Consider the following 24,639-nt stretch of genomic DNA (forward strand, 5'->3'; position numbering starts at 1 on the left):
CAGGAGCTGAAGGAAAAAGACCAACTTCATGAGGTGAGCAGGTCAGAACTGTTCCCATAATGCTGTCACACAGCTCTGAGTCCAAAACTGGAATCAAGTCTTATAAATGCTTATTTCTTAACATTCTTGTGCCATGCTTTTTCACACAGCTAGAGAGTGCTTTCCTCCACTCCTTCAATTTGGTTTTTTTTTCAGTTGAAGGAAGGGCGAGGAATGTAGCTGCCAAACTCTGCTGCAGCACCAGACAACAGGGTCTCACCCATGCCAGTATCCCCATACAGCACACAAACCATTTCCCATGCTCATGGAAAGTTTTTGCAAGGAATTCTAAGTCCTTAAATACCAGATTACATGTGTTATGAAAAGATCATTCAAGAACCAATGTAAATAGAAGAAGATTTAGTAAAAAAATAACCTTAATTTGATGAATCTTTGGGAAAAGGCACTGTAGGATGCTTATGCTCCTCTTGACCAAAGCAGCACAGACACAATGGAAGACTTATTAAAAAAATAACCTCAATTTGATGAATCTTTGGGAAAAGGCACTGTAGGATGCTTATGCTCCTCTTGACCAAAGCAGCACAGACAAGCACAATGACAAGTTTTTGGCTTGAGTATGGAGTGACTTGACATAGGCCCATAGCATTTTATACCTATTTTGTATTCATAAAAATACATATATTCTATATTAAGAGCAAATAGTTCACATATTCTAGGCTATTCAGCAAGTTTTATGCTGTAGAAATGTAATGCAGGCAGTAACATGCAGTGACAGAGCCTAAGTTTGAAATGAATGCTTCATTATTTACATAAATTAGGATTCTACTGTAATCAGCAAAACCAGATTTTAGCAATGATGCAGCTAGATAGTTTAGCATGAACAAACAAGTTGTTCATTAAAGCCTCAAGAAGGGTAATTTTGGTTTCAGTGCACTAAACTTTGAATCATGGCCAGGAATAACGAGGAAATAATTTTCTGAGTGAAGCAAAGGCAGGTGGGGACACAAGAAAGTCATTGACCTCTATCCACACAACCTTATCAGTCTAGAGAATTAACTTATTTGAAAGCACAGTCCTTTCAATGTTCCACGTGCTCCCATGAAAGGAAATTGCACTGCAGCAGGACTAACCTGTATGAGCTGCCCTATGACTGGGGACTGATAAGGATCACTGCTAAACTCTGCTGCAAAAAAAACCCTCTGAGAATCCACCAAGGCACTAAATTCGTGTGTCATAAAATGAAGGTTTGTACAGTCACTGAATATTTTATGGTGGCTGTTAATGTGTACTTAGAAAGCACAGAGCAGTATCTCATGCTGAGATAAGAAAAATAGATTACAGTCCATTTCTATTTCCTAAATAAAGGTCAAAAAAACCCAGCCTACCTAAGGGATGAGTTCAGACAGAGAACAATCTTCTCCCTCAGGACAGCTAGACAAGTATAGCTAACCCAGGCCATCTTTGGCTGTGATTCACCTCAGCACACTACTGGTTTTGGTCCATGCTGTACACAATCCCTGCTGACCAGTCAGCCCATTGCTTCCCTGTTCTCACACGATTCCCCTCTCCTGCAGCCCTTTACCTCAAGGGCCTGTGTGATCTCCCCCTGCTTCTTCCTTCAACTGCAGCAGAACCACTGTGGTTCAGCTGGTTTTGAGCCCAGTGCAGCCAACACAGAGTGGAGGTTTTGAGCCTGAGCATACCCAGGGATGCAAACAGCAAATCACACCCACCAGGCAGGAGCATGTTTTCAATTAGCAGAACTAACTAATGAAAAATTGATTTACCTGAAACTGTGCCCCTGAGCATGCAGAAATTAATACCTCAGCAGAGCTACATGCAAAATCACAGGGCATGGTTATCAAAGATCTTTGTGTTCCCTGAGCTAGTTACAACAGCAGCATTAATGGTGTATATATGGAAGGGGAAGGAAAAACTTTCTCTCATGAGAAACATTAGTGTCTGTATTTCCTGATAATTAAGGAGACAAGTCCTGAAAGACAGGACTACTGTTTATATGACATGACTTTCCTGTGTTCTGGCTATGCACCTATGTCTTTTCTGAAAACTGTATTATCTAAGTATACTTGGGATCAGTGACAATAAGCTATTTTCTCTTTTTTCCTGTGTTCTGGCTATGCACCTGTTTCTTTTCTGAAAACTGTATGATCTAAGTATACTTGAGATCAGTGACAATAAGCTATTTTCTCTTTCATAGAACTGTATGCAAAGATGATTTAACAGTACATCAAACTGAGGTGGTAGATGTTGTATTGGAATGCAACCACCTGATCCCTAAATTTGTCAAGTAACTTCTACCTAAATTAAACTGAAATGAAAACTGTTGACCCCTAGTAAAGTATAAAGAGTGTTTAACAGAGTTAGATAGTGTCACTAGTATCTCAATTAGATTTCAGAGAAAGAGCTTAAACAGCCTTCACCTCTCTAGTGCTCCCCAAACAAAGTGGTTGTGTACCAGTAGCAAAACCACAGCTAGGCCCACTTATCTATCTTTAGATCAAGGCAACTGCTGGTCATGTGTTGTGCAGGGATGGCAAAGAGTTCTTTCAAAGGCATGAAGATCTCAGACTGCTCCCCTGAAATGTGAAGGACACTGCAAAGATGGTGTCAAAGCCATAAACTTTGCCTTTGTTTTCCTGCTCAATATATCAACGTCCACATTATCAAACTTTCCGCACACAACTGGATCTGCATGTGTGTCAGCCCAGCACACTCATTACCTGAGTTACAGGATTCTTCTTCTTTTGGGTACATTTTGCCTCATACTCAGGCCTCAGCTGGAGTTGCTGCTGTTCCTCTTCAAAATCAACCAAATCCCACTCATATTTCAGTCTGGCTTGACGTCTCTTCCAGAACTCCAAGAAAAGTGTAACTGTAATTTGGAAATGTTTATAAAATACACTTAAGGAAGAAGTGAACAAGTTCATGATCCAAGTTAAATTTATTTCTGCACTCGCTTCTGTTTGGCCTATTACTTCTCCTCACAGTGTGACCTATCTATTTTTATTGACTACCTATTAAAGTTCACAGCTAAGATCATAATAGGAATCAAGTGATTTAGTAGCTAATTGAATTCCAGAAGTGGATGACAAGGAAGATGCCAAGACAAAACATGGTTATTTCCATGGTTATGATGACCATGTTCCATTACAGTTTAACTACTTTTCATATGCAAAAGTGACATGGAATTAACAAAAGAACCTGCTAATTCAACTAATTGTTTGTGTATAAACCTGCAACACATGAACAACTATTACAGGTAAGCAGAACAGCTTTCAAGCATCATGTTCAAAGATTTCTGCTGCTTTTTGATGCTTATTTGATATCATGATCACTTAAAAGAAGTGAACATCTGATGTTTTTCACATGATCAAGAGTGAGGCAGGCTGAAGAATTTTTTAAGACACTAGAGGGAACTCAATTCATATATAAACAGCTATAAAATTTATAATACTATCAAACATTTTAAGAGCCCTCTATAAACTACTTTGAAATGTAAACATTTAGTAATCTGATTGTTCTTATTTGAACGGGAGAGGCTTTGTGGTTTACACAAAGACAGGAAAGCTTATCTGCTGCAGTTCTAAACTCTTTGGCTGGTACTTCCTGAATGACTAATCTGTGCCACACAAATGCCAGTCCTTAAAAACCAGGTTTAACAGAACAGCCACACAACATCATCTTATTAGAAATGTTTTCTAATTCTCTATGGAAAACATTTGTGGCTAGATCCTTTGATAACAAACACAGATTTTCTACTAATGCATAGAGACCTTTGTGTGTTAATGAGAGATCTATATTTGAATTGAAGATTTAATTATGATATTTCATACAAAGAGTATGAAGCAAGAGAAAGGTACTTAAGGAAATAAGAAATGATAACTGTGTTATCCTGCATTTATAAACCTTCAGAGAGTTTAAGAAAAGAACATGTATTCAACACAGTATGATCTTAAAAGTCAGAACAAGTACTGATTTTTCAAGTCTTAATTCCACTGTAACATTAAATTACTTTTGCTCTTTCATCACTTTTGCATCTGAGACAGAATATTAGAGTGAAGCCATTACTGCCCTTCTTCCCACTTCCAGTGTCCCTCAGCAGCCAAGACATCCTTATTGCTTCAACAAAAACCTTACCAGATGTACTTACCCCATATGCCCATGAAAATGGCAAAAAAAAGAGTTGCCACGTTGTCAAACAAATGGGAATACTGCAAAAGAATCCACAGGAACATGTCAGTGCCAAAACATTTTTCAGGACGAACAAAAATGCCAAGTGGCTGCAGAAGCAGATACAGACCTGGGAGGACTCACAGGTGGTGTTTAGCCTCCAGTACTCACACTCCCTGTCACAAAGTGGGCACATGATGATCTCTCCTCCAACTGCAGGGTCACAGATTTCTTTGCTGAGGAGGAAAACATTGTAAAATATCCGTTTCCATAGCAGCTTAAGTGCTTTTATATGAAATTTATTTCAGAAATAAATAAAATCAGAGCTTTATTTGTTCAAAGTTCAACATTTGCAGCTTCACAGAGAAGATGCCACATCTTGTCACATTCACTGGTGTTAACCTGTGACTGGTCAGGGCAAGCCAAGAAATGCAGTAGCTGCTAGAAGGAGTGGAATTAGCAATTCCCTTGGTATGGGCTTTCTGATTCTATCAGCAGTGAATCAGGACTCTGTCAGGAGCTGTACTGCACAGGCATTGCTTTCAGGCAAGATAGAAACCATGTTATTTCTCATCAGGTTAGCAATGAGATCAAAACACCTTTCCTAAAAGCAGAGGCATTATTTCAGCTTTGCTATCTGCAGTAAAATTTGCTACTTCAATTTAAGTACGACAGTGGGTCAATTTTACAATCCTGTGACAGTCCCTCAGTATCCAGAGAAACCTGAACACGTATAGCAGCATGCCCAGGTGAATTCTTAACCTAGCTAAAGTCTCAAAATTACATCTTTCAACAGAACAGTGGAGAATTGGAACTTGTTATTCATCTTTTAGGGTTACAACACAAAATTTTCTGGAAGCCTTCTTATAAAAAACAGTGAGCAATGAAATGTCAACCCTCTCTTCCTTTCCTCACCCCCAATCCCTGAATACAATAAATCTTGGGATCTCTGGTGAAACAAACACAACTTGTTTTAAAAAAACAGACACTGATCCCTCTTCAATGGGAGAACATTGCTGATCTGTCCTGTTCTCATCCTTTAAGTAGTTGGTACAAATGATGACCTACACAAAAAGGTCAACAGATTGCTCTGCAAGACAGATGAAAATAGAAAAGCTTAAGGCAACAATAAACAAACCATTTTGAGAGATGTAAGTGGTACTCTCAGGACTTCATGTATTGCAGGTTCTCCAATATAAAAAGCTACTGCCAAATGGCAACAAAATATTGCTTTTCACCTACAAATTGAGTCTTGCTAATTAACAGTCACAAGTTCCACTTTAGTGGTCCACCACCTTTTCAGTTAATAAAGACAGGCAAAGAACAAATTTGTCTGCTCTGACAAGCTTCAAAAACTTGCTACCTGTTTTGTTTTTAGCAAGAACTCAATTTTCACATTGCTTAGCTTTTCCCCATGATGAGCCCAGGAGATTTTCTGCATTACACTCACCTGCTCATATTTTCATCCATTGTAAACAAGCCATAAAGAAAACAGATTAAGCCAACAACTGCTGCAAGGAATAACATCTCAGTGTAAAATCCTAGCCAGGCAAAATAGATTCCAATCTTCTCACCGTAGTACTTCCTGAATACAAAAAAAAATGCAATTAACAGGAATACAAAGCAAAATTTAAATCTGTGATAGAGCAAACTGGCCAGAGTCAAAAGGAAACACGTGGCAAGTGCACTGATGTACAGTGGAAAAATGAGATTTGAAGTTGGCCATAAGAAGTTCCTCAAGCTGAATGAACAGGATATAAGTTCTTTTTTGTCCCTTTATAACTCCTAGAAGAAGCTCCAGCTTTAAAACCACTCTTTCTCCTTCCTATGGGATAATGTGAATGTGATTTACTTTCTGATTTTCCCAAGGAGTTGCATAAATGAAACTGGGCACAACAGTTCTAATCCACAGAAATACAACCACAATTAGGGGACTGTGACCTGTGAACAAAGTAACATTTTGTTGCATCACAAGAGCTGAATTAAAGAGATCTTGGGTAAGACAAGTTTAAATTTGGGGTTAGCACTAGGAGTCAAGCTTCCAAACTGACTTTATCAGTGTCTGATTTCAAGTCTGTGTTGAAATTTCAAATCAATCTTGCAAAATTTTTGCATATCTTGACTATAAAATCCAAGACATTCTACGTATGTTCCTCTACAGCTGAATTATCTGTAATACACTTGACCCCAGGAGCACTGGCTAGATGGGAGAAGACTTGATTTGAGATCATTTTGCCAGTTGCTAGCAGAAAGCTGTGTCACATCCCCCAAGGACCTCGTGCCCAATTAATATCTGATTTTCACCCAGTTTTAAAAGTGGTAAAAGTTTCCCAGCAGGGTCACAAATGAACATACACTGTATTAGAGTGACAACCTAGAAAATATGACAAACCCCAGGCAGTCCTTTACCTGATCAGGTCCAGAGGCTGCTCCTTGTAGAAGCGCAGGAAACGTGCCCACTCCATGTAGAGTGTGTATCTCTCATTGTCACAGTTTGGGTCATTTGCCTTTTTCCAGTACTGACACTGTGAGCAAATCAGAGTAAAGGCAAAACACCTCATCGACAGACTCAAAGACTACATTGAAAGAAACAAACATTATGGATGATGCAACTCTCTTGAGACTGTGATGTTCATCATTATCATGTATCTATCTGTCAATACGAAGAAAACTTTGGAACTTCATCACTTTCCTAGAAATTAAACAGCACCAAGAAAGAAATAACCACAGCTTCTAACAGCTTTTGCAGTTTTATTTTGTGCCATAGAACTCTGCCTTTAGAAATATTTGCCTATGTCAAATACACAATTTGTGATCTTGTTTTTCTTTTTTTTCTGCATGGCCCTCGATCACAAAGAAAAGCACGAAAATCAGTTTCTAAATAGAAATCAAACAACCTAGAGTTTGCACTTTGAAAATATTTTAAAAGGCTAAATGACTCTTTTTAGACAACAACTTGTAAGTCTGTCTCACAATTCCGGGAATTTTTTCATGAGATTTCTCAGCACTTAAAGTTGGTTGTAGTTGTATAGAAGAGATTGTTGCTTTTTATTATCTGTGGTTTTGGTGGTCCCAACAGGATAAAGTACTTCCCAGCCTAGACTAGTCTTCTACAGTATAGATCCTGATCAGCTGAACTTTCCCCCTGAAAACCTAAGGAATTTCCTTTCACCCATTTATTTTAATTTTCTAAGGAAAGAAAAAACATTTTCAAATTTTAAAAAATATATATCTAGATGAATTACTTAAAAATGTCTTATGGTAGAATTCAGAGATATAAATTAGCAATTTAAGTTCACCAAAGCATTGTGACATCTGAAATGACTATTAAAAACAAGGAGAAAATTTAAGATTGTAGCAATGAATTAAACAAAACCTTCAGAAGGAAAAAAAAAAACTAAAAGAAGAAAAAGAATATGTAAAACATAGTAACTATCTCTTGTTTCCTCCAAGGGATTGCAGGACTAAATCTACATATGCCATATTAAAATCTGACCTTACAGCAAAACTAAATGCCAGTACTGATCATACTTATCACATTTCCAGTATTCTGCAGCAAAGGTCACTGGGAGATGGACAAGTGACCACCCCACACTGGACTGCAGGGCTCAGGGAACTCATCTGAGTTCAGCCCCAAAATGATGTGATCCCAGGAGTATTTTTCTGACTGCAGGGAGCACTGTGTAACTCCACTGTGTAACTACAGTGTATGTATGTACACAGCCTGTACACACACTGCTGAACTTCTGCATCTACATGAGCTGGTCATGCTTTCCTATCTTTCTAAGGTACTACTACATGATGTGTATCACAGACATTATAGGAATATAGGATGGAATAAGTCTCTAAAGAAATTATGTGACTGGCACATAAGCATATCCTAAAAACTCAGCCATGGGAAGAAATGTTTCAGCACACAATGGCCAAATAGTAGAGCTGGCAGATATGCCTTGTGTGCTATAAACCAGAATCAATTACTGGGACAAATGGAAGGGTTGAGTACATTTTCCTATCTGCAGGAAACAGCAAATGCCACAGTAGGTAAAAGAGTAAAAGGAAGCAGAAAGCTAAAATACTTACATCATGAAGAGGATATGCAGCTGAATAGGTGCCATTGTTTAGCAGTCTTTTAATCCCAAATTTTTTCTTCCCTTCTTCTGTTCCATATGGGCAACGTGTAAGAATATAATTAACCTGAGATGCAAAGATAAGAATTTCAGACCTTTCCTATCTTAAGGCCATTTCATGGAAACCTATAATGGTTGTGCACTGTGTATATTCTGCAGGAAGAATATACAAAAGCAAAAAGTAATTTTTCAGAAGTTCATATCCCATATAAGAACACTGGGGGCACAATTGCCTTGTAGACCTCCAGAAGATTCATTCCAACAAATATTATTCCAGATTTATAAGAAACATGCACAGGCACCAACAGCTTCCCTGTATTTACCCACAGATACCACAGTTTCTATAGTCACTCCTTCCTTGCATGAATATTCTGATGGGGCCAAGTAGGCAAAGTCATACTTACTATTCTGTTCCTCATGGATGGGGAGAAGAAAGTGCTCTCATCATCAATGAGGTACAGCTCCTGCTTGTCCTTGCTGAATGGTGCTGTGAAATAATCTGGTTCAGGATGCATCACCTTCTCAGGCAGCCTGAAAGGGGTAAGCATGCAGTCCAGAGGGTTTTCCACCATGGAGGGAATGTCATTTTCCTTGATGGGAACTTTAATGTTCAGCACTTCTGCATATGTGGTCAGAACCTCCCATGGCGCATGGATCTTCACAAAAAATATCTTGCCATCTTCAGATTCCTACCCCAGGAAAGTTAAATCAGACATCAGACCAAACTGTGTTTTAGTGCACGATTTATGGAAATAGTTTTTATACAAAATTCATCTCCTTTCACCTATTTTTTAAAGATTAAAAAGAAAAAGAAGAGGGGAATAGGGGGATTTTTGTGTATATATATTATATTTTAACTGAAAAGCTTATCTGAATGCTTGGCTGTTCATAAAGATAACCTTTGCACTGCTAAAAGCTCACAAAGGCTTCTAGAACTACATTAATCTCATACACTGAGGCCTGAAAATACTCATTACACTGAGTGTACTGCAAACACAAGGAATAATCTTATCACAGGCCTCACCCAACAGTGTATGTTCTGCTAGTGTTGCTCTGCACACACAGCAGAAAACAGCAATCAGAAGGTATTTTTAACATCTTGCCCTATTTATGGATGTTAGAGAGTCTGAACTTCACGAGTTATTTTACCTCACTCAGCCTCTGGCAGGAGACAGAGCATGGTGACTGCACCAGCCAAAACCCCACGTTCTCCACTTATTAAACAGAACAGTAACACCAATCAAACATCCTCAAGTTGTCACAGCACAGTCCTTGCTCATAATTACAACAGTCAGTGGGCATAACTAATCCATTCTCTGCCTTCCAAACCTGTTAGTTGTTGTTAGGTGGGATTAAATTTAGCTGCGAGCACACTTCCCGTTTATGTGCGTTTACATCATATCACATAAGCCACTTTCTTTTCTGTTATGAAAGCAAAAGTCATCACTTCCTCTTAAATCAAAATTACTACTTCCACAATTCTTATGAACATATCTTGAAAAAGGACTGAAATAAACACATTAATCTTCTTTCACCTGAATTATTCACACTCCACTGAAACTCACTTCTCAAAGAAACAGAATTTATTAATTTGTAGGTCCTAATTTTTATTTTTTTTTTTACCTTCTTGTCTTCTGTTTCTAGTTCCAAACCTGCCTTTTGCAGATTGCTCTCAAATTCTTTTCTTCTTTCCTAAAGAGAAAAAGACCCCACACTTTAGCATGAAGTGACTGATGACTCAATGAGTTTCAGTTCTCTCAGCTACCCTGATGACATTCCCTTAATGCTATGTGACCTACAAGAAAGCAGACAAGAACCAACTGATGCATACCAGGCCACTTCTAAGTGAAGGCCACTGATCCCCCAGTGTGGCAACAACTGGGGTTATTGCACTGACTGGAACAGGAAACCTCTGGGGTAAGAGGAGGCTCATTCTGTGCAATCTGGTTAATCAGAGAAGGAAGTGTCTTGAGCACTTCTGACCCTCTGGGAAGTTGGTGTGGGGTGTGTTACTGTTCAAGTTTAGCTACGTTTCTAAGAGAATGTCAAAACTAGATGGAAAGAAAAATTCTGGAAGCACATGGAAGACTGATGGTTTACAGGCTCATCTATTCGCCTGTTTTACAATTCTGCCTGATACAGATGTTCAAGTACTGATGACAGACAATTCAATCAGTCCTTCACAAACCTCACTGTAAAACTAGATAAGACCAACAAATCACCACAGGTAATCTTACATGTGCTTAGCTTGCAGGAAGTCAGTGTGGACGTGACACAGACACACAAACCTGGCTGTGGCAGTGTGTGTGGTGGCTGCATGGCCTCTTGTGACCTTGAGACTCTTCTTGAACTCTTTGTTTTGCCAGGTAACTCCCAGGTGGTGTCTTTAGGTAAAAACATTTTCTTTCTCTCATCTTCTGTATAATCTTTGCTCCTATTGGAAGACTGCATTCATCTCTTTTTAATTCCAAAAGATTTGCTGAAGAACTGCCAGAATATAACTTAAGCCAACTATTGAGCCCTAACCTCTTTAGAAAGCACTAGCTAGACCACCAATTTATTTCCGGCTAAAACCTGCAATGCTGTGTGATGTTTCTTTTCTATTGAAAGGTCTTAAATGACATTTTCCAAACACACTTTAAAAACCCAAAACAGCATAGTTTTCAGCCAGTTTCCTTCTCCTGTATGTCTGTGAGGAGCAGCCTGTCCTTTCTGCCTTTCAGTTTGCATAATCCAGTCAAATGAATACAGACTGAAGAAGAGCCTAGATATCCCTCAAATCTACCTTAAGATGGATGGATGTATTTTCCTGTGTTAGTGGTCTTTCTTTTTTACCTGTTGCACCTCATTTTGCCAAATATTATTAGATATTAAATTAGACACTGTACTATATAAACTTGTAAATATGGTAACTGCTGAGTTCCAGCACATGCTGGGGGAAAAATGCATTTCCATGCACTATTTTAAAATTAATCTGTCCCACAAACCTGCCTACATGCACCTGTATAAACATGGCAGAGAACTCTGGTTTGCTGACCTGCTGATCTAGTGGAGAACTTGAAAGTGATTTAAAACATAAAAGCTGACATTCAAGCCTAGTATCCTAAGCTCTGTGCTACTCTGGATTACATTTTCTCCAAACAAAGCATCTTGGCATGTGTGCTTTGCCCAGCAAACACTGGAGGAGAGCCAAGCAAGTCAGCTCAGAGGGTTCTCTGCCACCAGACAGCTCCTTCTCCAGCTGTGCAGCTTAGGGACAGACAGAGCCAAAGGGTCTGGCCCCATCTTACTTATCTTTCCTTACTGTACATAAACATGTGATAAACTGCAGTGCTCTAATAGAAATTATGCTCTTTTTACCACCTTGCTCTCCCCCCATAAGAACTTTCTCTGAAATCCATGTGAATATACTGTACTTTCCAGTCACTGGAAACAACCATTTTTAAAAGGAAATCAATCTACTGCAGGATAAAAAAACAAGCTCCCACTTTTTCTGTCAAATTCTGGCTTTCTTCATGTCACTGTCAAAGATTTAACAAATTCTGGATTTCTTCATGTCACTGTCAAAGATTTAAAATGGCCAAAAAATGCCCTTAGGCCAACTTTGGTTGTTTTTATCATGTACTTGTAAGAATGTTAAGTTACTGCCCCAAACCTAAAAAGATAATCCAAGTACATATATTTCTGACTCTGCTATAGATGTCATTCTGCCAGAGAGAAGCACTAGAAGTCATCACATTAGTGAAGACCAAACACAATGAGCTAATGCCCTTTCTGACATTTTATTCAGTACAGTTTTTAAGCCTCTCTCAAGCTTCTGTAAAGTACTGAAGCCACATTTTCCAAGCCCACTGCGGCCTAGGTAGGCCAATAGAGCATTCACCTCTCCAAACACTGCTGTGCATATCTCACAAAATGTAGGATAAGCAGAGTAACTTTATCACCTAGCACATGCTGGGCTGTAATGAACCATCCTGATAAGATGAACAAACCAAGATCCAAAGTACAGCAGTATGAATATGCCCATGCAGATGCAACACTGCATGATTAGATATCTGCAGAAGAGAGACAACCCCTATAAACCTGTTTGTGATAACAGTGCTGGTACTGCTGGTCACAACAGTCAACATACTACTCCTTAAACTCTAATCCTAATTTTCGGTTTTAGACTTTGTGGTTTGAATTTATTCATGTGGCTAATAGAAGGCAAGTTCAAAACAGCACTGAAGCTGGAATGTTCCTGGGGAACATTAAAGAAGTTAATACAGCTGTTCTGCATGAAACTAAGGGAGAAGATGAACAGACTGTCTCTCACATCTGTATCAGGGCTATGTTGAAACACACAAAGAAGGAATTCATCCCATGCTTAGAAATGCAGATAAAGCTGTTTCCTTGAGACAAGGAAACAAAACCCCTTGTCACAACTGTTCTTCTCTTCCTGTGAACATTTCTATTCTTAGCTGTGCCATTTTGCTGTATCATTGTACTACAGTAAAAGAAATTCACATTTCTCTCTGTGATGACTGTACAATAGCAAGAACAGTGTATGTCAGATGAATTCCAGAGGCTGCAGTGCATCAATATTTAAATCTGGTTCCCACAGAGTCAACAGAACAGCACTTGTGTGCTAAGAAGTCTGCATTAATTGACAGGCATACTAACTACATAAAGGTCTATGCTGGACATAAATATCAGGCAAATTCCTCCTCAGGAACTCTGTAAAAACACTGATACCTCCATGTCTGTCCATTCAGTGACCACAGAGCTAATCTCCAAGGCCACTGACCAAACCCTTTCTTCATGGGGCCATAAACTCTTCTGCAACAACAGACATACACGGAATTAAATTTCACAAAACTTAATGTGGATGTTTGGGTCTTTTGCAAGACATTGCAATAACAGACATACACAGAATTAAATTTCACAAAACTTATTGTGGATGTTTGGGTCTTTTGCAAGACAGAGATGTTTCTTCCAACCTAAGGCCATTTTTACTTCAAATAGGAACTACAATATTAGCTCCTCATTCTTGGGCCCATGTGAATCCTTCAGTCAATAATGACACCCATGTATGTGGCCCCTGGTTTGGCAAAGATTCCTGCTACCCTCTAATGACCCAAAAAGCAATGAGAAGGAAACTGCTGCACACAACACAAATGAGTGACTAAACTGACCATCTGGCTCATTTTCCTTCTCAATTGAAACATTACCTAAATAGTCTCAATTTCTTTACTAATTTTAAATAATTTGAGTATGACTAATGGAAAAGTTTAAGAGTTGCTTTGATAAATTTGGCCTGGATTTATTTTTTAGCTCTCTACATTGAGTGGTATCCTTTTGTCATCTCTTTTAAAAGCATTTTGCTTTATGGGAGAAGAAGGAATCTAGCTACAGCCTGGCAAAGGGTTAGGGTGAGTTTGAAAAAGGAAGCCTGTATATAAACCTGTGGTACCATAGCTATAAAAGAATCCTAGTCTTCCAGGAAAATCCCTGGAATGTGGCTAGCTGAGCAAAGCTGACTGAGAGATGCTTAATCTGGGAAAAGCATCAGAGATGATGACAGAAATTCTTGTGTTTTTTTAAGGTAACAGGAGTAAGATGCAGGGGCTGTGTTCTGCACTGGATCATATTTGGATGTGAGCATAGGCAGGTCAACTCCCTAAGGAAAGTAGTATTTCCTTCATACGGGAATGAAAGCAACAACCAATTTTTTTAATTTTTAGCTAAGTCCTATTGCAGTTGAGTGTAGTGATCTGAACAGGTTAGCAATTGATATTCAGGTTACCTATCACAGATAAAAATTAAGAGGACTTCAAAAAGACAAACTTACCAACTTTTTTTCCCATTCCTTATTAAGATCCTCCACATAGGAGAGAACAAAATCAATCCTCCTGACACCATCCCTGAAGAAAACAGAATCTTTGCTTTCGTGTCTTTTATCAATCTGTAGAAGATACAGTGGTATATGAATAAAAAAGCAACTACTGCAGTCTCTGAAATATAACAAAAGACAAAGAATTTTTTCCCCCATTGCCACAATTCCTCAGAGCTGAAGATATACTTGAGTGAGTTTTAACAAGGGTTGTATCTAGTTAAAATAATTTCAGAATTAAGTGTGTGTGTCTCCAAGTGCCACATGGAAATAACTGGTACAGGAACAATAAATACATATCAGTGTAGTGATACTTGTGAGTATTTGAAGCAGGTAGCAAAACATACATTCCATGCATTTTGCTCTAGACAACAAGATTCACTAAATTAACCACCACAGAGACATATGTTCCAGCAATGACCACATATAAAAACAGCACACAAACAATACAGGGGGGACATTTTGAAATTGAGTATTTACTTTCATGGGGAAAAAAAAAATTAAAAAATTTCAAATTAAAGGTATCAATGCAACAGGGTAATTAGTATTCCAATTGATCTATTAAAGGTCATATTTTATCAGAATGTCATAGTAACAACACTGACCTTTTTCACTGGTTAGGCCACAGTAAGGAATGTTACACAAATAGAAGACTATAACCACACTCTCCTAGGGAAGTTAACTCATATTAGGTAATATTATTTATTAGCATATCAATATTTAGCTCTACCAAATTGTGTACAAGACATAGAGCAAAGTGCTCTCCACAGAACCTAATTCTGGTCTACACATAACTCTACAGTAAGGGAAGTTGGTGTTACCTTTTTTACCCACACCCATCAGCAGAAGTGTATTTCTATAGGGCTGAATTTGGGTTTTATTTCATTAGAGTAGGAACAAAGCAGAGTAACTCAGAGGGTTATGGCTCTGTCTTCTCCCTCTCACACCATGCAAGGCTGCAGGTGAGAAAGCTCCCTGAGAAAGCACAGAATGTTTATTGAGAGCTGTGAACCTTGCTCCCAGTTAACAGAAGGCATCACACAGTGAAGCATGTTATTACTGCAGCCTCCAAGCCACTTGCAGTACCATTCATCACTGCTTTACCCTGAGCCGGCGCTTCAGGAACAGATTATATCTCCTTCCACTCTGCTGGAATAACCAACAAGTAGTTAGCAGACTGTCACAAATGAGTCTTTTAATGTTTCTCTCCAAGAACCAAACCAACTGCTTTGAGTACACACCCCCCCCCAACTACAGCCAGCAAGAAATCCATGTCCTTTAAAGCTAGGCAAAGCTTCCAAGTATGAGAAAAACACAGGCACCCACAAATATTATGACTGTCACATCTTCGTTATTAAAGGCAAAGCTCTTCTCAGATCCATTCTGATAATATAGAAAGGTTTTAAAATAATGACTCCTCAAATGCTCATTGTCATCCTTTGAATACTTGAGCAGATTTTAAAAAGAACAGTAGGAAAGGGGTTTTGAGTGTAGTGCAAAGGTAATAAAACAAGCACTGGCTAATATATAGTGCATATATGTTCCAGTTACACTCCTGTTAGGTTGGACCTGCTGGGACATAAAAAGTCCAATGGCAACCACGTCATTCCAGAGCTGATAAAATTACAGGCAATAATATCCACATAATCCAGGACATTTGTTTATCTTCAAACAGGCTGAATTAAAATAAAAAGAACTGAAAATTCCCATGGTTCCATAGCATTGCACAACTTTATGCATCTTCATCAGACACACTGGTAACTGCTGAAAGCAGAGAGCAGCCTACTTGAAGCATCCATGCATTATGGAGAATTCCTTGTTCCTGAAGCTATCCTAGCCTTTGGGGAGCTACAAAACACTGTGTTGCAAACCAATGTAGCACAAAAAAGCTAAAATTATTCCCTGAAAATGCTGCCATCCTTTCTTTGCCTTCCCTCTTCAGCAATTCTGTTAGGGGTTTCTGTTGTTTTTCTTCCTGAGAAATATTTACAGAAGCTCAATTAGATTACTTTGTATGATTGAAAGGAGGACAGTTACCTCAGAAAATGCTTTAGCTTCCAAATGCAGTACAAAATCTTGCATGATTAAGAGGCTCACAAAAATAATAGAATCCAATAGCAGAAAAGAAATTTTTTTTTCAATTCTATTTTGTGCTTACAGGTTTGGTTTTGCGGAATCCAATAGCAGAAAAGAAAAATATTTTTTTCAATTTTATTTTGTGCTTACAGGTTTGGTTTTGCTTTGGTTTTTCTTTAGAATGTAAAGGTGGCTAGAAGCAAAGTGCAACTGTTTAGATGTTAATTTAATCAAATTAACATAGTGCACAGAACTACACTGACATCTGCTTAGGATCAATGGTACTGTAATTATTCAGCATTACAGTAAGTGAACCCCAAAGTGCATTCTAACAACTTACAATGTTGGGAATTGCCCTAACAAAAGACCACCCCAACCACTGATTTCAAAAGACACAGATTGTGTGAGCACAGATGTTGCTCTAGAGAACTAAATTCATATACAGAAAGACAAAATAAATCAATAATATTTACTTTTTTAAAAAAAGCTGCTGCCAAAGAAGTATCCCAAATTGTTTAGGTTGCATAGTTACAATTAGATTGTTCTATATAATTGAAGTCATACTTTAACTTTAGTGCCATCAAAGTTTGCTCATTTTCTAAGATGTACCAGAATCCTCAGTCATTAAAGGTCTGACTATGAATTTAAGAAGATGCAGTAGTCACCACTGGATTTGCTTTGAGAAGGGGAACACTTATCACTTCCCTCTCCTTCTGCACATAGGATTATTCCTCATGGACAGTGACAGGACTGCTTATTAAACCCATAGATTATTCCTTCCATTTTGCTGCATTTGGATTTCACAAGGAGAACAAAAGTCTTGCATATTCATGCAGTTTTGTGCATACATGTGCACGTACAGGCTTGAAATATGTAACAACTTAGTAAATGGCACTGGTTTTATCAGTGAGTCATTAAGTATTATGGTTTAATACATCTTATTTCTTAACAGCTCTTTCCAGAACTGTATTCAAGTTAACTGATCTTGGACAACCTGCAGTTCTTAAATGAAGCCACACCTCATCATGGTAGATATTCTGTATTGTGCTCCTTCTGCAATACAAGTAACCACATTAAAACTTCCCAATGCAGCACAGATAGAAAGCTGAAGCTTTTGAATAATTAAATTATATCCAATGGGAAATTACAGAAGAGGAGGAGGGCCAAGGCATATGGTGAAAACTCAAGAAGCAACAGCCACAAGTCACAACAAGGGAAATTCCTACAGGATATGAGGGTGTGGTTGGGTGGGAAAAGATAAAACATGCCCAGAGTGACTTCATAACCTCCATCCTCAGAGATCACATAGCCTGATCAAACTGGGCCACGACTGTGCAATGTGACCTAAGCTGAAGCCAACCTTGCCTTGAGTAGGAGGTTGGCCAAAGAGACCTCCAGAGGTCCCTTCCAACCCAAGCCCACTGTAGGATTCTCTGAAATGGTGTTACTGCAATGATTCAGCATATACCAGTGCTTTCAAAAAGTCCAATAAATCCATCAACTGCAAAGCAAGTTTACAAAACCCACCTGTTCCAAAACAAATACTGTCCTTTTGTTATTCCACAGGAACTTTCTGGTCTCGATAGTCTAATTATCTCTGTAAGAACTAAGTGACCTCACAGCTTGCAGACAGATGTGTTAATTGAATGCTCTAACAGTGTATGGCAAAGAGGAAAATTTTCTTTTCATGTGGCCACATAAGTGCAAACTTCCAGGAGTCATAAAGAACTCTATTAACATTTCTAGGTACCACATAATTGATACTTCCTATCTAAACACCCAGTGGAGCACAGGGTATTGGACCATGTTCAACCAACCAACCCTCCAAGTACCTAATCTTGCAATTGCCACCTCAGACACGACCTAAAACCCTGGAATAGGAAGCCCTGACTAAAACAGGACAGGGGACAGGACAGACCAACACAAAGCACAATCCAGGACAAAGTAAGGCTGTAAGAGCTCACAATTCATTCTGCCCAGACTGGTTTGGGCACAGTGTGTGAATGTTGGCTGATGGCCCCACACTAATTCAGACTCACGGACTCTCCAGCACTGCTGAATGCATCTGGAGGAGTCCTTGGCTGTCTCACTCCACGGGTGCCTCTAAGACACCTCTCCAGGGCCAAGGCAAACATTCAGTCACTGAGCTGGAGAGGGGAAAGCCACTGCTGGAAGTGGCACCAACCACTGACACCACTACAGAAAGTGCTTCAGAGAAATGACTCCAGGTGGAAGCTGAGGGATGGGGATGGTGGTAAATGTCCCTGTGGCCTCACTTTCCCACGGTGGCACACTGACAGCAGGGCTGGGGCAGTGTGGTCAGCTACCCCTCAGTGCTTTAATGGGATCACAGTACCCAAAAAGCAAATATGTTTCACAGATTATACCTGAATTATTTAATTCAGTGTATTTTCACAGGACTCTGAGGGATTTCTATTTCTGGTCATTCACCTAACAGGAAATTTATGTCCTTACAGGCCACTTAGCACAGCTCTCTCCTTGTAGGCAGGGAGCTTCCTCCAAATACACCCTGCTACTAAATATCCCAGCCCTCTCCAAGTCCATGCTTCAAAGACAGGGGAACTTGTCCTAGAGGAATACTTTTCAGATTATTATTCCACCAGAAAACTCCAAGCTCCTTAGGGACCTACATTGAGAAACACCCTTCCCAAATTCACTCTAATTCCCAAATTTGTGAGTCACTGAGCACTGAACAGATTGCCCAGAGAGGCTGTGGATTCTCCCTCACTGGAGGTATTCCAGAACTATCTGGACACAACCCTGAGCCATGTGCTCTAGGGTGAGCCTGCTCGAGTAGGGAGGCTGGGCCAGATGACCCACTGTGGTTCCTTCCAACCTAAGCTAAGTGATGATTCTGGGAAATTCCATGCTCTGGACTTCCAGGCTCCCCCCACAGAGCTGGGACTGCAGGGTCAGACCTCAGCACCCTTCCCCTTCTGATTTTTTTATCTTGTACCCTTTCTTGGGAAGGTGGTTCAGAGCAGCAATTTCAGTAATAAAGCACTAAAGAGATGAGTAACTGAGGTGGAGGAACCCAGTCCATTAGCTTCATTAGAGTTAGAGCACAGGGAAGCACCTCTGGCTATGACTAACAGGTATGCTGAGAGGTTACATTAATAACACAGAATGCTTTGCATAATCCCCATCAGCACATCTAGGAGTTATATTATCATAGTCCTACATTACCAGGCAAGAAAACTGCCTGAAATTACAAAATACAATTGATTTGTGACATTTTGCTTCCTTCCAAGATACAGTCTACAATCCAAATATTTATTTTATTAGCTGCATACCTCTGATAATCACACAGGCAAATTAGATTTAAAACAGAGTAAAAAACCTAAAGAACTACATTAAAAAACTACTGAGTAATTTATGAATTAGCAATCCACTGCAGTAAAACTTTCAGAATACAGAAATGGACAAAAATATAAGAGCTTGAAATACAAGAAAATCCTCCAGAATTGAAAGGGTAGGAAATACAAAATGGCTTAAAAACAAAGTTATCACCATCACTTAGATCCCCAGTTTGCATGAAATGCTCACATACTCCTCCTGTTCACTGAATTAAACATGCTCACAGCTACAGGAAAAACACATGGGTTTAAATGCTGCTATGCTAAACATAACTTTATAAATAGAAATATAGATATATACTAATATACAACTTTAAACATCACTTTATAAATACTATAAATAAATAAATTACATTTATTTACAAAAGAAAACGTTCCTAGAAATGCATTTACAGAACATATGCAAATACACAGGCACTCTTGAAAATCAAAAAGGCAAATTGCTGGTTTATGCACAGTAAACTCATTTCCCATTTTACCAGAGATCCCCTTTCCATGAAATTCTCTTCGTTATTCTTCCTTGGAGGAATCCATGCAACTGAAGAACTTACTCATTAGAAAGAAGTGTATAACAACACTCAATATCACATATCCCATTTTCCAGTTAGGCTTCATGCAGGCTACAAGGCTGCATACAAAACTAGAACCTTTCCCATTCAAAGAAAGAAACCCAAAACCCCACGTATTTCTCACAGCTAAAGCTTGCAAGCTGCTTTTTTTTTTTTCACCTTTACCACACTTGTGTTTCAATTCTGAACCACAGTCAAATCCGAAAGCTTGAAAACATGCATTTCAAAGCAGTTTAAGACACCAAGATATTTGCACTGAAATTTAAATGCATATAAAAAAAGCCTCTCTGGATAAAAGAATACATTAAACAAGAACAGAACCAAGGAAAATAAAAAGTATGCTAGGAGAGCGTACGGGTTAATGGAAGACACCAGAGCCCAATGTAAGCAAGCAGACAGTTTTAATACACCTCAGCATGTACTTCAGTTCTCTCCAATGAATTTTGGTACTTTTTCCTCCATGAAACAATAATGATTACTTTCAGTTTTCTTATATACGTGACAATTTTACAGTTATCTTGTCTGGGAATTTCATAAGTGGCGATTTTGAGCTTTTCCTTATTATTTACCGCAATAAGAAAAAAAAAAGTTAACACATTTCAAACGAGGTCAGTGTTTGTTTCTTGCTCTTTAAAACATTTTAAAGTATCATGCTGACTCACAGAGCCCCCAGGCTAGCATGATCAAAAGGAATACCACATTTGTTAATAACACCAGAGTACATCCTATATCCCGTTAAACCAAAACAATGCTAAAAAAGGAAACTTTCCAGTTTTCTCCACCAAGCTTTAACTTTTCAATTTTATCTCTTATCCTTTCAATTTGAATTTATCTTTTAAGCCACCACTAGGAAGAAATGCAAAAACCATATTCACTTTTATAAGCTAGCAAAAGATTTTATTTTTTTTTGAAGGATGGCATCCTTGAAACTGGAAAATTTTCTGGTGAGGGACGTTTTGGCATACTGTTATAGAAGACGCCACACAAATTCATGCAGGGAAGCATGAATATTGCTCACTGCTTACCACTTGATGTTCAGGGATGAGTAAAGTAGTCTCAGTGCTGTTTAGGCCCTGCCAGTGGCATCACGGGAAAAACATAATGTTATTAGCAATGATGCAAAAGATGCTTTAAAATAAAAGGCTAATTCAGAAGAAACAGTGGAGTTTCTGGTTTAAGCTGTTGAAAAGCTATTCTGAGTGATAGATGGATTTTCAGTATTAGGAACTACTGCCTCAAGATGAGTTGGGTCCCTAGGCTACACCACCAACTTTTACATGGTCCTTATTGACTTTTAAGGATTAATAATTACAATTTTTTATCAGTTACACAGCATTCCTCACCATTTCCATGAGAAAAATGAAGTCTAAACAAGTTGGCACAGATTACTGTTTACAAGCTGACAAAACCCCAAGTTTTAACAGTACTCTTACTCATTTTGATAGCAAAGAGAAAATGAACATAGCAGAGATGGCTGCACTTGTATTTGGAACAAATGTGACATCACCTACTCGGCCAGTTTTTTTAAATGCAAATTGAAATTTTACAATGGGCACTGAACAAAAACAAATTCAAGGAGACAAACCATGGATCTCACAGTGTAGACAGTACCAGTAATTGCAGTGGTTATGCCTAATAACACTAGTGGGGCATCCCAGCTGCCAGTTCTGACTCACACCCAGACAGGTCCTACCCTGATTTTCACTGTACAAGATCTGGGTGCTCACTGCTTTCCTGGATTTGGGTCTGGAGAGCCAAACTCCACACAGGTATGGAGCAGAGGACTCTGCAGAGCACAGCCATCAGCTCTCTGGGGTCCCATGGGATTGCAGCAGCAACAGATTTTGAGATCAGGCTTTGCTGCTGGAAGGAATAATAGTTTGCAATACCTCAGCTGCTCTGAAATATCTCATTCTGTTAGTCAATAACTTCCCACACTCTTGTTTTGCTTCTCTACACAAAGCACAGACAGGTTTAAACAGTGCAACCAAACAGTGTGAGTGAATTATGAAAATACAACAGATCTCTATGGAATTAAATTGGCTGTCAACAGAACCACAATACTAACAGCATTTCACTATTACACCATCATTTCTTGGTTTAGAGTTGTACTAGTTCAAGAAGTTTATTACCCCAAATCCAGTTTTCATAAAGGACTGGTAGTTATTTTTTTAATTAGAAAATAGTATTTTTCACTTGTATTACAATATTACTTGACAGAAACCACTGAGGTCCATTCTAGTAATTCTGTGATAGAAACATGCAACTTTTGTCCTGTTTACACTTCAAGCAATACATACACACATCTTTAGCTTCTTTCTTAATGATCCTATCTCTGGATATTTGCTAGACCCAATACACTAAGTAAGGTGAAAATGTCCTTTTCAGAATGCAGTTAAATAAACCCCAAAAGATTGATTTAGGCTTTGGCAAGGAATCCACATAAGAAACAGTACATATATAAATAGCTTCACTGTGCTCTTAACATAACATAGTCTAAACTGGATTTAGAAGTCTAATCCTCACATCGCTGATGCTACTGGAAAAACCTCCACTATTAGTAGAGAACTAAGGGCTGAGACACTTAAGCACAAAGCTTTTCTCCACTTATCCACTGTAAATACCTGCCATGTAAAGTCCTGTACAAACTGAACATCAGTGAGAGCACAGCTTTGCTTTTCAATGCTGCCCTGTGGCTCCTGACCACTCTATTGCAATGCCTCCCCATCCCTGCTGGTCCCTTTCCATCTCTGTGTATCCAAACTCTCCATCCCACACTCCTCCCACCCTCAGCTTTCCATCACCTCCACGGTTAAATACAGCTTTTAGCCACCCACTGGTCCTCACTGCCCACACTGCTTCACTCAGACATAAAATTTTAATATGTTGAAGTGAAACACTAAGCTCTGAGGTGAAGACACAGCTGGCAGAGGTCTCTGCACAGGCCTAGAGACCTTTTCCTATGCATTTTGTGAAATGCTTTCCTCTTACTCTAGGGAAGTTAAACCCTGCTGTCAATGCAACTGTTTGAAATTCATTAGCTTCTGCACATTTCAAGTCCTCTTGCAGAGAAACACTACTTTTTCACTGTAAGTCTATGTACAAAACCAAAGGGCTCCAATCTTGATAGCACATGACTCCCAAAACAAGAACCAACCCAAACAGTCCCACTTTGTTGAGAGGAAAACCAGGAAGTTTGGCAATGGTGGCAGCAGTGTTGGCTGGTTTTCATACTCTGGAATCCACTTTCACAAGTCTTCAGTGCACTCTGGCTCTCCTAGCCTGAGGATTGTGTTTTGGTTACACTTGGAAGAAATCCATTTGTATTTCCTTCTAGATTCTGAAACCAATTTGGTCTGTCTTCACAATGTTAATAATGGTATTTTAAGTTTCTCTCCACTTGAAAACCCACTGGTCTGAATTGAAAAATGAATAGCATGAATAGTAATGTATATTATGATGGTGTTTCTTTAGCAAAAATATTAACTGTTAATTTGGGACACCTGCAGCACCTGCTACTCTGAAAAAAATGCCAATAATCTATGAGTCATACCCCTAATTTTGGTTAAATGCATTGCTTTAATGGAGCTCTGTCAATTCACTGCTGCTAACGTGGTTTAAGTAAAGGCAGTTTCTTGTCAGATTTTCTCCAGATCAAGTTACATTATGGCAAATCCTGATTCACAGGAATTATTTTCACTGGTGTCAAATGAACAAATTCGATTTTTTAAGCTTTCTTCCAACCTTGAATTAATTGAGCCACCTTCTTTCTTATTAAGCACAGGAACTCTATTTTCAGTGGGCTTCATCTTCATTTACTTTTTAACTTGAACGACTAATTACAATCCCCTAAGAGCACCACTGTATCTTTTTCTAGCTCTCACTCTGCATGCAGAGGAAAAACAAATCAGGTTTCATTTCATACATATTCCAATTTCCTTGAAAGCACTTTCAGAAGCATTTATGTATTTCTGGGGACAGGAACTCCATAAAGACTGATTCAGGTAGATTCTACATAGAGACTCACTTAGCACAGTTGCCCATCCCTAGAAGAAGTGGCTGTCTGTGTATTACTGACTCAACAAGGATGTAATTGGAAGCAGGCTCCATTGATGCACTTACTTGAAAACATCTCCATCATTTCCTTCCCCCCTGCCTCCCCTCTCCAGTCTCCTGTCTGCTAGAGACATCTCCTTGCCTCCCTGCATGACAAAGCATCTAGAAATGATTTATGCTATAAGGCTTGGAATACGAAAAGCTGTTGAACTCTGACTGATCTTATTTCTTTTGTACTTGTGGGAGATTAAAGAAGAAGAAAAATAAGGAGACTCAAGAAGAAGCAGATTAAGGAAAAAAGAAAAAAAACCACAGAAAAAAATCATAGGCAAGAAGCACAAATGCAAAATCATGAAGGACCAAATGCACCA

General features: G+C 38.9%; 1 protein-coding gene across 1 annotated transcript in view; it reads right to left on the bottom strand.

Annotated features, from left to right (window-relative positions):
• ANO5 (anoctamin 5) overlaps positions 1 to 24,639 on the bottom strand; it is a gene marked incomplete at its 5' end in the record, with an annotated part of 38,216 nt that overhangs the window by 8,885 nt on the left and 4,692 nt on the right. Inside the window, 10 exons of the mRNA XM_009080665.1 lie at positions 2,742 to 2,893; positions 4,172 to 4,232; positions 4,322 to 4,427; positions 5,642 to 5,776; positions 6,601 to 6,716; positions 8,272 to 8,385; positions 8,723 to 9,007; positions 9,942 to 10,010; positions 14,149 to 14,262; positions 15,295 to 15,336. Coding sequence (XP_009078913.1) covers positions 2,742 to 2,893; positions 4,172 to 4,232; positions 4,322 to 4,427; positions 5,642 to 5,776; positions 6,601 to 6,716; positions 8,272 to 8,385; positions 8,723 to 9,007; positions 9,942 to 10,010; positions 14,149 to 14,262; positions 15,295 to 15,336 — 1,194 coding nt within the window. The remainder of the gene's footprint in view (positions 1 to 2,741; positions 2,894 to 4,171; positions 4,233 to 4,321; positions 4,428 to 5,641; positions 5,777 to 6,600; positions 6,717 to 8,271; positions 8,386 to 8,722; positions 9,008 to 9,941; positions 10,011 to 14,148; positions 14,263 to 15,294; positions 15,337 to 24,639) is intronic.

This window comes from Acanthisitta chloris, unplaced genomic scaffold (assembly GCF_000695815.1).
Source record: "Acanthisitta chloris isolate BGI_N310 unplaced genomic scaffold, ASM69581v1 scaffold8998, whole genome shotgun sequence".
In the NCBI taxonomy this organism is placed as follows: domain Eukaryota; kingdom Metazoa; phylum Chordata; class Aves; order Passeriformes; family Acanthisittidae; genus Acanthisitta; species Acanthisitta chloris.